Source organism: Belonocnema kinseyi, chromosome 6, assembly GCF_010883055.1.
Source record: "Belonocnema kinseyi isolate 2016_QV_RU_SX_M_011 chromosome 6, B_treatae_v1, whole genome shotgun sequence".
Taxonomy (NCBI): domain Eukaryota; kingdom Metazoa; phylum Arthropoda; class Insecta; order Hymenoptera; family Cynipidae; genus Belonocnema; species Belonocnema kinseyi.
Window position 1 is genome coordinate 17905619 of NC_046662.1, and position 14394 is coordinate 17920012.

The 14394-nt window shown below is 24.5% G+C and overlaps 2 protein-coding genes across 5 annotated transcripts in view; both read left to right on the plus strand.

The window, feature by feature from the left end:
- The window catches only part of LOC117175674 (homeodomain-only protein-like), a 101099-nt gene that overhangs the window by 33365 nt on the left and 53340 nt on the right, over positions 1 to 14394 (plus strand). The window lies entirely within an intron of this gene.
- Positions 7971 to 14394, plus strand: part of LOC117175672 (cilia- and flagella-associated protein 61-like) — a 34781-nt gene continuing 28357 nt past the window's right edge. For 2 of the 3 annotated variants that reach the window (XM_033365401.1, XM_033365403.1), the window contains exons 1-4: positions 8020 to 8340; positions 8419 to 8553; positions 12205 to 12365; positions 12436 to 12562. In XM_033365401.1, the coding sequence (XP_033221292.1) occupies positions 8165 to 8340; positions 8419 to 8553; positions 12205 to 12365; positions 12436 to 12562 (599 nt within the window). In that variant the 5' untranslated portion in view covers positions 8020 to 8164. Of the gene's footprint in view, positions 8341 to 8418; positions 8554 to 12204; positions 12366 to 12435; positions 12563 to 14394 lie in introns of all 3 variants that reach the window. The other variant, XM_033365400.1, reaches the window with a different exon arrangement.

Sequence of the window (14394 nt, forward strand, 5' to 3'; positions counted from 1 at the left end):
AAATAGAATAAAAACGACAAGTTTTTTTAAAATGATTTTTCGTCTAAAAAATATTTCAGTTCATTTTTGAATACAAGAAAATAAATTTTAAACAAAAAGTAAGTTCCCTACGAAATAGTTAGATTTTCAAGAAAATAGTGGAATTTTCAATAAAAAAAGTAAGACTTTTTAACAAAATAGTTTAATTTTCAAGCAAACAGTTGCATTTTCATCGAAAAAAGATGTAATTTCTCTTTAAGCAGGTGATTTTTAAAATCAAAAGGACAAACTTTAAAAAATGAGGTGGTATTTTCAAACGAAAAGTAGCATTTTTATTCAAGAAAGAGGAAATTTGTTCTAAAACAGATGAATTAAGAAAAAACATTAGAAAAATAGTTAAAATTTTATCGAAGAAAATTTCAGTTCACTTTCCAACACAGAAAGAAGAATTGTAAAGAATTAGTTAATTTTCTCCTTTTTGGAAGAACATTTTTTATCTTCATTATGAATTCAATTGCTGGTTCAAATTTCAACTGCCTCTTTAAAAATGAATTTAATTAGTTAAGGATTCATCTCTTTGGTAGAAAATTCAACTATTTTTTGGTTTTTTTTTCGTTAACATTTTTTTTTAATTGAAAATTTAACTGTTTAATTCTTCGACTGTAATTTGATATTTTCCAGTTGAAGATTCATGTCTTTTAATGAAAATTTGATCTTTTGAAAAATCTTCTTGGTTAAAAATTCATATTTTTCGTTGAAGATTCATCATTTTAGTTGAAAATTTATGTGTTTGGTTGTAAACATAACTAGTATATTTATGATTGAAAATATATCTTTTCAAGTTGAAACTTCATGTATTTTGTTGAACTTTATTTTTTTGTTGTAGAACGTTTGGTTAAAAATTCAAATATTCGTTTAAAAATCCATCTCGTTTGCTTGGAAATTTAACCATTTGGTTATAAATACAAATGTTTGTTCCAAAATTAAATTTTATTTTTATTGAAAATTGAACTATTTAGCTGAAAATTAAAATTTTTGTAGTTGAAAATCTAATTTTTTCTGAAGCATTAGTCTTTTTAACTTCAAACTCAACTCTTTCGTAAAAATCTATCTTTTTTAGTAGAAAATTAATTTTTTTTTTGTGGGAAATAATTTTTTTTTTAAATGCAATATATTTCGACATGAGATCATGAGCGTTTACATTAGTTTCATTTAGAACAATTTATTCTCCTATTTTTGTAAAAATAAACCCTATTTTCCCGTTTTTTGAGAGAATTTCGAGTATTAAAATCGTGAAATTAGAAATTTATATAAAAAAAGAATTCATTTTTATATATAACAATAAAATTAAAGAGTAAAGTGTTTAATGTTTTCAAATTTTGTTGTAGAATATATATTTTTTCAAAGTTATAAGTTTATCCATATTTTATAGAGTAACTTTTGTAAAATTTAATGCAATCAGATATTTTTCTAACTTTTTTAAATATTAAGAGTATTTTATTTTTAAGTACTATCTGAATTTTCCAAATTTTTATTTAAATCTTACAAATCGTCCAAACATTTTGGGAATTAATAAAATTCTGTCCAGCAAGAATTTTCAAGTTTTGGAATTTCCTCTAAACTTTTAAATAAGTTCAAGTCTCTGTAACAATATGTAAATTTAAATTCAAATTTAATTTTTATGGTTTCTGGTTGCATGGGTTTGCATTCTAGTGATTCCCATCAAAGTTCTCGACATAGCTATAGATATACTCGCAGTCTCTTTACTATGTTATTATGTTACACCCAGAGTGTCAAGAAAAATATAATCTCAAAATTGCCTTCAGGAGGATTGAGTGATCAATTCAGATTTCAAATTGTAGAAAATTGCACTTGCACAATTTTCAACATTTTCCCACTGAGACAAGCTGCTATTTATGCGATTAGGAATTCATTTTCTTTCTCTTTTTTGAATAAAACATTTTTCTAAGTGCGGTAATATATTATGACCCTTCAGAAAACATTTTTATTCAGAATCCTTAATTTCCAAGCTATCTTTCAATATATCTAACGGTTGAAGTGTGTAGGTTTTTAATTTAACAGCATTCAAGTTTATTGAACTTATTTATGTTCTTTTCGTCTTCTTGAATTATTGAACTTGTTCTTGCTCAAATTTTTCTGAATTTTTTATTCAGAATCCTTTATTTCAAAGCTATCTTTCAATATCTATAACGTTTTAAGTGTGTAGGTGTTTGATTTAAAAGCATTCAGATTGTTGAACTTGTTCTTGTTTTTGTTCGAATTGCTTTTCTTTTTTATGAATTTGTTCTAAATTCTTAAATAATAAGCAGTCTTTTAATATCCCTAACGGTTCAAATGTGTAGGTTTTTAATAGACGAGCATTCAAGTTTGTTAAACTTGTTCTTGTTCTTGTTGTCTTATTGAATTTGTTGAACTTGTTTGTGCTACAATTGTTCTGAATTTTGAATTCAGAATCCTTTATTTTAAAGCTATCTTTCAATATCTCCAACGGTTCAAATGTGTAGCTTTTTAATTTTATAGCATTCAAGGTTGTTGAGCTTTATTTTTGTCCTGGTTGTCTTGTTGAATTTGTTGAACTCGTTCTTGTTAAAATTTCTGTGATTCAAAAATCCTTAAGTTCAAAGCTATTTTTCAATATTTCTGACAGTTCAAGTGTTTAGGTGTTTAATGTAAGAGCATTGACGTTTGTTGAACTTTTTGAACTTGATGAAACTTGTGATGTGAAATGTTGTGATTGTTCTTGTTTAAATTTTACTTGTCCTTGATGAATTTGTTTGAAATTTTTTTTCAGAAACCTTTATTTACTCGAAATATTTTAATATCTCTAACGTTTTCAATCGATTGGGTTTTAATTGAATAGCATTCATGTTTGTTGAACTTATTTCTGTTCTTAGTATCGTGTTGAATTTGTTGAACTTGTTCTTGTTGACATTTTCTAATTTTTTTTCATTCAGAATCCTTTATTTCAATCTTACCTTTCAATATTTCTAACGGTTCAAGTTTGCAGGTGTTTAATATAATAGCATTTAAGTGTTTTGAATTTCTTGGACTTGTTGAACTTTTTGCCTTGTTGAACTTCATAAATATGGTTTTTTTTTTAATTTTTCTTGTCTTTGATGAACTTGTTCTAAATTTTTTATTCAGAATAGGTTTTTAATCGAATACCATTCAACTTTGTTGAACTTGTTCCTGTTCTTGTTTATCTTCTGGAATTTGTTGTTCTATTGAATTTGTTCTTGTTTTTGTTGAACTTGCCTTATCCTTGTTTAACTTTCTATTGATCTTGTTGAACTTTTTATGAATTTTTTATTTCAGAATCTTTTATTTTAAAGCTATTTTTCAATATTACTGACTATTGAAGTATGTAAGTGTATCATGTAATAGCATTAACGTTTGTTGAACTTATTCTTGTTTTTAATAAATTTTTTCTGAATTTTTGTATTTATAATCCTTTGTTTCAAAGATATTTTTTAATATCTCGAACGGCTCAAATGTGTAGGTTTTTCAATATAATATATAAGCATTCAATTTGTGTTTAACTTGTTACCTTGTTGAACTTACTAAACTTGTTCTTGTTTTTGATGAACTTGTTCTAAGTTTTTTATTCGGAATTCTTTATTTACAAGCAGTCTTTCAATATCGCCTACAGTTGAAATGTGTAGATTTTTGATTGAAGAGCATTTAAGTTTGTTGCACTTGTTTATTTTCTTGTTGAAATTCTTGAACTTTTGTTTTGTTCAACTTTTGTTTTGTTGAACTGGTTTTTTTCGAACTTGTTCTTGTTTCTGATGAATTTGTTCTGAATTTGTTTTTAGAATCCTTTATTTCAAAGCTATATTTCAATTTCTCTAACGGTTCAAATGTTCAGGTATTTAAGTTAATGGCATTCGACGTTATTGAACCTACTCCATTTCGGATATTATTCCAAATAAAAAATAAAACCACTTAAATAAAAGTTCCAGATAATAAGTCTCGAAATTAGACGAGCTCATAATTTTAAGATTTCAAGTTCAAAACATTTAATTCAAAACAACCAATGTCCTATCTATAAGATTTAACCAAAGTGGCTACTAGACCGGGAAAACAGAGCAATTTTACTTCGGCCGGTAATTTCCTTAAAATAAAAAATTTTAATTTTAGTTTGATGTTGAGGCTTTTGTCTAGCGTAGGTTAATTTATGGCTTGTCGACATTTTGACGTTTTTGATCTATTAGACAGTTTTTAAATTTCAAAGATTTCATTGTATAATTAAGTCAAAGCAATAAATAAAATGTTTCACATATTAAAAACGACTAATAGATCAAAAACCACAAAATACTGACAAACCTAAGTAAAAACCTGAAAATTGATTAAATAATCATTAGTTTTCATTTCAACAATAGTACCCAAGCAAGAATCCTTGATGGTAAAGAATATCTGTGAGATTATTTATTGTGTATGAAAAGCCAATATAAAAAGTTTCAGTTGCAGACTGCACAATATTTTCCTTATTCCCCTTTTTCCACATTTTAAAAACATTTTATTTTATTCGCTATTTTCAAGAAACTTCCCATTTTTCTCGTTTTTTCGATTGAATTTGAAATTAATTATTAGAACCCATTAAGCAAATCTAACTTTTGTGGTTGAAATTTCATTCTTGTTAGTTAAAAATTCAACTTTTTTGTTAAAAAGTCATCTGTTTAAGTAGAAAAATTCTTTTTATGTTTGAAAGATCATCCTTTTTGATTGAAAATGTACTTTTTTTGTTATAAATTCGTCTCTTTGACTTGAAAAATCAGCCATTTAGTACAAAATTTAATTGCTTGTTGAAAATCCGTGTGGTTCGATTAAAAGTAAACTATTTGGTTGAAAATTCATTTTTGCTCGATGACAATGAACTTTATTGTCGAAAATTCACCTGACTACTAGGACATTCGTATTTTTTGCTTGAAAATGTAAATATTAGTTTAAAAATTAAACTATTTGATTGAAAATTAGACACTATTTGATCAAAATTCGAGTATTTGGTTTTAATTTCAACTATTTGATTAAAAGTTATATTTTTGTTGAAAATTCCACCTTTTCAGGCTGATGATTCAATTTTCTTCAAAAATGTTGTCTCATTTGTTTAAAAATTCAACTATTTGTTGAAAATGAAAACGAAAATGTTTGTAGTTGAACTTTCATCTTATTTTTTTTTTTGTATAAAAATTTGATCATTTGATTAAAAATTCTTCATACTATGTTAAAAATGTTAATATTTGGTAAGAAATTCAATTATGTTCTTAAAAAGTCATCTTTTTTGGTCGAAAATTCAATTTTTTTTCAGCATGCGTCTTTGTCGATGAAAAATTCGTCCTTTTGGGATAAAAATTCATCTTTTATGGTAGAAAATAAACTATTTTCGGTTTTATGGTCAAAAATGCAATTTTCTTTAAAGTATTAGTTTTTTTGGCTTGAAAATTCGATTATTTGGTTGAAAAAAATTGTATGCAGTCTTTTTTTGTTAAAAGTTCTACTATATAGTTATACCTTAAATTGTTTATTTGGAAAATTTTTTTTTGAAACATTTGTCTTTTTGAATAGAATATTCGTTATTATAAATGTAACTGTTTGGATGGCAATTATTATTTTTTTCAAAATTAATCCTGTTTGGTTGAGAATTTATTTTGCTTGGTTCAAAATGAACTAAACTTTTGAAAATTTAACTGTCTTATACAAAATTCGTCTTTTTCAATAGAAAATTCCTCTATTTGGCTAAAAATTGATCTTTTTTGTTCAAAAATTGCAGTGTTTTGTTGAACATATTCATTTATGGATACAAAGGTCGATTTTTTAGGATTGAAAATTAATTCCTTTTGGATAAAAATACAGTTTTCTTGTTTGAAAATTAAAATATTGGGTTCAAATTAAACTTTTTTATTGAAAATTTAACACTTTTTGTTGAAAATTCTACTATTTCTTTGAAAATTAAATTTTGTTGTTGAAAATTCACATTTATATGTTGATAATTTAATTTTCTTCTAAAATGTTGTCTTTTTAGTTTAAAAATTCAACTATTTGCTTGAAAATAAAAAAGTTTGTGGTTAAACTTTAATTTTTTTCTATAGAAATTCGATTGTTTGATTAAAAATTCAGTTATTTGGTTAATAAGTTATCTTTTTTGTTCGAGGATTCTAGATTTCTTTAAATACTCGTCTTTGTGCATGGCAAATTCGTCCTTTTGCTTTGATGATTCGTCTTTTATGGTAGAAAGTAAATCCTTTCTGTTTAAAATTTAACCTTTCTTGGTTAGAAATTCTATTGTCTTTAAAAAATTCTTTTTTTTCTCGAAAATTCGACTATTTGGTTAAAAAAATATTTATGTAGTTACAATTTTTTTACATAGTATTTCTGTTTTGAAAGTTCTAGTATTTAGTTATAAATGTAACTGTGTGATTACAATTTATTTTGAAACATTTGTCTTTCAAAATCAAAAACTCATCTTTCGTGGTAAAAATTAATCCTTTTTTGGTGAAAAATCCAATTTTCTTCTAAAGAATTCGTTTTTTTTGCTTGAAAATTTGAGTTTTTGTTTAAAAATTCGACTATTTTTTTGGAAATTCGTCTCTTTTTGTTGAAACTTCTACTATTTTATTATGAGTGTAACTTTTTGGTAGAAAATTATTATTTTCTCAAAGAAATTAATAATTCAAATATTTGATTAAAAAGTCATATTTTTTTGATAGGAAATTCTTTTTCTTAACATTTGCCTTTTTAAATAGGAAATTCGTCCTTTTGGATTGAAAATTCATCTTTGATGCTAAAAGTCAATCCTTTTTGGTTAAAAATTCAATTGTGCACTAAATATTTCTTTTTTTTTTTGCTCAAAAGTTCGAACTTTTGGTTAAAAATTCAATTTTTCTGTTTGAAAATGTAATTTTCTTCTAAAGAATTCGTTTTTTCTTTTGGCTCGAAAATTTTACTTTTTGGTTAAAAATTCGTCTCTTTTTGTTGAAAGCTCTAGTATTTCATTATAAATGTAACTGTTTGGTTTAAAATTATTATTTTTTCAAAATTAATCCTGTTTGGTTGATAATTCATCTTGCTTGGTTCAAAATTAAGTTTGCTTTTGTAAATTTAAATGTTCTGTAAAAAATTCGTCTTTTTCACTCGAAAACACCACTATTTGGTTGGAAGTTGATATTCTTTTTCCGAAAATTCCAGCGTTTGGTTGAAAATTCCCCTTCATGGATAAAAAATTCGATCCTTTAGGATCTAAAATGAATCCTTTCTTGATAAAAGTTTATGTTTCTTGGTTGGAAATTCAACTTTTTGTTTTGTCTAAATTTAACTGTCTTCTGAATAATTTTTTTTTGCTCGAAAAAATAAGTATTTAGTTTAAAATTCAAGTATTTTGTTGAAAATTCGTCTTTTTTGGTTAAATATAACTGCTCTTGTTTTAGAATTTTTTTTATCATCAGGTAGTTTTATGTTTAGAATGATCGTTGATTCAAAATTCCTCTTCTTGGATTGAGAGTTCAACTAGTTTCAATATTTTATTAAAAAGTTAAGAATTTGTTGAAAATGCTACATCCGAATTGAAATCATAAGAATTTAAAGCATTTCACATTGATTTAAATATAGTGCATGTATATTAATTTCATTAAAAAATGTCCACACATTATTTTTATTCCTATAAAGTAAAAAAATTTTAAACTGGGAAATTTTCCCATGGATGAAAATGGTGACCCGGTAAACAATTTTTTTTTTAATAAGCGTTTACATTTGAAGTTGATAAACTTTTTGATCAGATTGATTTCATATTTGTGAACCACTTCCTATCAAAAATTTTCTTCATTTCCGAACCATATTTAGAATTTGAAACCCCATTTTTAGACTCTTGTAACACATTTATTGAATCTCTTATGACGTAGAAGACTCCCTTCATCGATACCCATTGAAAAGCAGATTCCGCGTGGGTGTAGTCGTAGTTGGCAAACGATCACGTGAAGAAAAACAAAATTATTCGAATCTCAGGTCGATGACAGTTCAGGAATTTATGCGTTTCAAGTTTTACGATATCATAAAACTATTTCTGTAATCTCTTAACTATACCAAATGAATTCCATTTGGATTTTCTCGCAAAGAATTGGGTCAAATAGATTAAATAAATTGGAATTTATTTTTTAAACAGTGATTAAAAATGATGAATACAATGTGGCTCGGCGAAGAAAGTATGTATATTAACAAAAAGAAGGAAAAGCATCCTGATATAGTTTCTCATCGAAGGACCAAAGATTCTGATTTACCGGAAATTAGAAAATTAATTCGAATGAAGACTTCTGAGATATTTGGAAATATCAATTGTGCTCAAGTTTTGTAGGTTTATTTTATGATTATGTTGAATTTTTTTTTTAATTGAAAAAAAGTCATTTAAAAAATTGATGAAATTTGTAGTGAAGAAGCTTGTCTTTCCTTGGTGCAGTTGAATGAAAAAGAGAAAATAGTTTCACATGTTAGTCTTTATACTTTTCCAAATGTTCCTTCAATTCCACGAAATGATTGGATTTGTTGGATTACTAGACACTACGGGTAAAAATTATATTTTATGATTATTTAAAAAATATAATTACTAATTTAAAAAATCTAAAATATTCTAGGGCTGTCACTTAGTAATTTTCAAAAGAAAAGGTATTTTTTTAAAAAGAAAATGCCATTTTAGTCTGTTTAATTCATCTCGTTTTAGACTTAATCTAATTAAAATTAATTATTAGATGTATGGAGTCTATAGAAATGTATCCAATGAAAATTTAATTATTTTTATTAAAAACCCAAATATTCTGTTAAAAAGTAATATTTTCAGTCGAAAATTCAACTGTTATTTTTGTTAAAAATTTGTCTTTTTTGCTGAAAATTGCAACTGTTTGTTTGAAAATTAATTTTTTATTGTTGAACATTCAGCTATTTTGTTGATAATTTGCTCTTTTTTGGTTCAAAATGAAATTTCTGGTCGAAAATTTATCTTTTTGGTATAAGAAGTTAAACTTTTTCTAAGAAATTCGACTTTTTAGCTCAAAATCACAAGTTCTTAGATTGAAAACTCAATTTTTTGTTAACAATTCATCTCCTTTGGCAGAAAATTAACCTTTTTTAGTGGAAAACATGTCTATTTGGTTGAAAATTACCTTCTTTGTTAAAACTTGATCTTTTTCAAATTAAAAGTCAAAGGTATTAAAAAAATGCTATTTTTTAGATTAAAAGCTCAACTTTTATCATAAAAATGTATCTCTTTTGGTAGAAAATTATTTTTTTGTTGAACTTTCAACTCTTTAGCCGAAAATTCAGCTTTTTTGGTCAAAGATGATAAATTTTAGATAATTTCTGTTTATTTTTTATTTTTATTTCAAGAAAATTTAAATGAATTTTAATTTAATTTTTGATTTTATATTATATTAAAATTAAAATTATTTCTTGAAAAAAAGATCCTACTCCATCTTCACTCCATTGGGAATCGAACCACACAACTTCTGAAGAACATAACGCTAATTTTTAGCTAGGTGTGAATGGTACAAGTAATTATTTTCAAATTTTTAAATTTATCTGCTATATCATCAGAGACTGTACCTTACCGACAGTAGATCAACCCTCCAAACCATGAAGGCAGAGGAATGTACACAATATCGATCAAGTTATGAATCTTCAATAAAAGAAAATGCTTAACGTCTTGATAAAACTAGATGGAAAATAATATTATATTTATGTTATTGTCCATCTAGTCTTATCAAGACGTTAAGCATTTTCTGTTATTGAAGATTCTTAACTTGATCGATATAATGTAGATTCTTCTGCCTTCATGGTTTGGAGGTTGATCTACTGTCGGCAAGGGACAATCTCTGATGATATAGCGGATAAATTTAAAAATTTGAAAATTATATTATATTCTTCTTAGTCATTTCTTTCCTTCGTAATTCTATTTTTTTTTGCAGTTGCTTCCTCCTGACGATATGCTCAGTTAAAAATTTTATTATTTGGTTGACAACTCATCTGTAAACTCATTTTTCATCGCAAAAATTCAACTTTTATGATGAAAATTGAAATTTTTGGCAGAAAATTTCTATTTTTTTTCATTGAACATTCCACTCTCTAGTTTAAAATTGATCTTTCTTGGCCAAAAAATAATAAATAGTAACTAATTTCTTTCAATTTTAATTTTAAATTAACTTCAATTTTATTTCTAATTTTATATAATATTCTTTTTAATTATTTATTTGCCACACAATTCGATTCCTTTTATCTTTTTTTTGCATTTGCTACCTTCTCATGATATTTTTAGTTGAAATTTGCATTATTGGGTTAAAAATTCGACTATTTTGATGAAAAATTAACTTTTCCTTGAAAATTTATATTTTGTATGTTTTTGATGAAAATGCAATTTTTTGGGTGAAAATTCGTCTTTTTTATTGAATTGAACTGTTTATTATTTCAAAATATATTTTTAGTTAAAAATTGTATTATTTGTTCGAAAATTAATTATTTAAAAAAATTCATTTATTTGTTGTAGAAAATTCAACTTTCTTATTGCAAAATTACCTTTTTTGTTGAAAATTCATCTATTTGGAATTAGAAGTTACTGGTATTCGAAAAAATTCCATTTTTTAGCTTAAAAATTCAACTTTTAGTATGGAAATTTAACTCTCCTGTGTATAATTTTTATTTTTGTTGCTATTAAAAATTCAACTCTTTAATTGAAATTTCAGATTTCCTTGCCAAAGATAATACATTTTAACTAATTTCTTAAAATTTTAATTTCAAATTAATTTAAATTGATTTAAATTAGTTTCAGTTTTATTAGTTTTATTGAATTCAAATGTTTTTGATTTAAAATTAAATTTTTAGTTAAAAAATTTATTGGCTTTTTATAATGTAATAATATTTTTAAAAAGTCATACTTTGGTGGTTGAAAATTCAATTATTTTTTTTGAAAATTAACTTTTTTGGTCAACTATTTGGTTCAAAATTAATAATCTATTTTGGTTAAATATTGAACCATTTGGTTAAGAATTCTTGTATTTTATTGGAAGTTCTACTTTTTCGTCAGAATGTTAATCGTTTTTGGTAGCGAATTTATCTTCTTAATTCAAAATTAATATTTTTGGTTAAAAATCTCTTTTGAAAAAATTTCATCTTTTTCGGTTATCAATGCAACTTTTTGTTTAAAAAATAAAAATCTGTTTCGGTTAAGGGATTAACTATTTGGTTGAATATCCATTTTTTGGTTTAAATAATAACAATTGCATATTTTGTCGAGAAATCATCTTTTTTAGCAGATGTTCTTTTTTAGTAGAAGATACAACTATTCGGTTAAAAATTCATGTATTTTTATAAAATTCTTATTTTTTTTTGTAGAAAATTAACCTTCTTGGTTGAAAATTCATCTGCTTTGTTGAAAATTTAACTTTTTTTTGTTGAAAATTCTTTCTTTTTGTTTGAAAATTAATGGTTTTAACTTAAAACTTAACTTTCCATTTTTGGTAAACATAATAATGATTATTTTTCTTCGTAGACAGTTTAAATATTTGGTTGAGAATTCATGTATTTTCTTAAAAATTCGACGTTTCTGGTAGGAAATTAATCTTGTTGGTTGAAAATTCAACTTTTCTGTTGAAAATTCAATCATGGGTTAAGAGTTCATCTTTTTTGTTTAAAGTTCAACAATTTGGTTGAAAATTTAACTATTTGCTTGAAAATTTATGTATTCTGTTGAAAATTCGTTGTTTTTCGGTAGAAAATTTGTCTTCTTTGTTCACATTTAATATTTTCGGTAAAAAAATAATCTATATATTACAAATTCATTTCTTATAATAGAGGATTCATTTCAAGAATACATCTTTTTTTGATGAAAATTCAACTTCTTGATTGAAAGTTGAACAGATTTATACAAATCTAATTTTTTGTTTAAGATTCATAATTTTAGATAAAAATTTATTTTTTGATTTGAAAATCGAACTATTTTGTTAGAAATTTCCTTTTATGGGATAATTGATCTTTTTTAGTAGAAAATTAATATTTTTTTGTAGTATTTTGTAATAATATACCTACATTAATTAATTTCCTTCCATATTTTCATGGAAAATGTCACTTTCACTTTTTTCCTGTAAATTAATCTGTGGCAGCCCTGGCAATATGGTAAATATCTAATGTAAAATTATAATTAAATAAGTTTTGTATAATTTCATTGAAAAGGTTAGAAAATGTCAATACAGGAAATGTTTTATTTATTCACTTTCTTGTCTGGGATACTCGATATATAGGAGAATTTTTTGATAAATTGTTGAATGCTATTTTCTCTATGGCCACTTTTTGCTTCCACCTGATGCTGGTACATCCACCTTCGGTCGTTCCAGGTGATAATAAAAAAAATTAACTGTTTAATTTTGTTTAATCTAGAATTTTTATTTTGAATTATTAAATTAGTGGAGGTGATAGAAAAACACATGACGAGAGTTGTACCAAAATGGGAAGAAGATACTTACAAAATTCAGGCCATATATATTACTATTCGACAAAGGAAAAACAAAAAATGTACATTTCGTTTGGCTGTGTGAGATAATTTTTTATTTTCTTACTAGGTTTTGTAAAGAATGTGGCCGTAGGTCAGGAAAAGCCTATAAATCAGAGAAAAATCAAGGACTTTTATTGATCAGTAAAAGCCAGCTATTTCGAAAAAAATCTTGAAAAAGTCATGATAAAATTTGTCAAAGATAATAAATTTTAAATATTTAAACTTTTTTTTGAAATTTTGAACAAGCATAAGTTAATTTTAATTTCATTTTTAATTTTATCTCATATTCTTGTTAGTAATTTATTTGCCTCGTAATCCTATTTCTTTTGTTGGAGTTGCTTTCTCCTGATAATTATCTTTTAAGTTAAAAATTATATTATTTTTTGATATTCAAGTATTTTTCAAATAAATTTATAATTTTGGCTCTATTGGATTAAAATGCAATTGTTTGGTTGAAAAATAATCTTCTTTGTTTGAGGATTCAACTGTTTTATTGAAAATTTGAATTTTTTTGCTGAAATCTGTTTTTTATTTCAAATTGTATTTTTCAGTAAACATGTCTATTATTTGTTTTAAAATTTAATAATTTAATTGAAAAGTCATCCTTTGTGGTTAAAGATTCAACTGTTTTAGTATAATATTAACTTTTTGTTAAAAATCCAAATTGTTTTTATGAAAGTGCAATTCTTTGATGGAAAATTAATTTTCTTTAGTTAAGGATTCAATAATATATTTTTTCTTGGCTTTTTTTAGATCAAAATGTAATTGGTATTTTAAGAATTAATTTTCTGTCTTTGAGGATTGAAAATTCAACTTTTTTGTTGAAAATTCGCCTTATTTAGTTGAATTCAACTGTTTCTTATATAAAATTATATTTTTAATTAAAAATTGTATTTACTTGACTAGACATCCGAAAATTCGAGACGACTGAACGCAGCCTTTTTCTTAAATTAACTTTTTAACTCAAAATGTAAATTTCCTTTTTGATTGATGATTGATCTTTCTCAGTTAAAAATGCATCTTTTAGGGTAGAAAATTAATCTTTTTATGGTGTGAAATTTCCTTTTTGTTGGAAGTTGTTTTTTACTAAAAATTACTTTTTTATTTTTTGTTAAAAATTATCCTTTTTGGTTTGAAAATTCATCTCCTTCAATATAAATTGCAAATTTTGGTTGCATAAAATATAAAATATAAATATTTGCGGTTGAGAATTCATCATTTCCTTCCAAAAAATTCGGCTTCACAATTAAAATATTTGGTCGAAAATATATCTATTTTTCGTTTGAGTTTACTCTTTTTTATTTGAAAATCTGAATATTTAGCTGAAAATTGACCTTTATATATAGAAAATTTAATTATTTATTTAAAATTCAACTACTTTTTTAAAAATTAAAGTAATTTGTGAGAAAATCATGTTTTTAGTCGGAAATTCACCTGTTTTGTTAGAAATTTATCTATTTAGACCGAAAATTCAATTGAATTTTTTTGTTGAAAATTCAACTGTCTTCTGAAAAATCATTTATTTGGCTGTTGCGAATTCATCTTTGAAGGTTGAAGATTCAAATGTTTTGTTGAAAATTTAATTCTTTTTTTTAATTTATAATTTTATAAAAAGGCACCTTCTTTTTTGAAATGCATAACTTTAAGATTATTTAATTTGAATTTGAAATCGTCTTATTTCATTTATATATCAAAGATTTTATATTAAAAATACTACAATATTAATGATTTCCCTGTATTATTGGTCAGGGGGAATAAGGGAAAGTCAGATAAATCTGAAAATGAAATTTTTGGCCACCCTGATAAATCAGCCTTGTAACAATAAATAATATATTATTAAAAATATTTTTAGGAGTAAAAAAATTTATTTA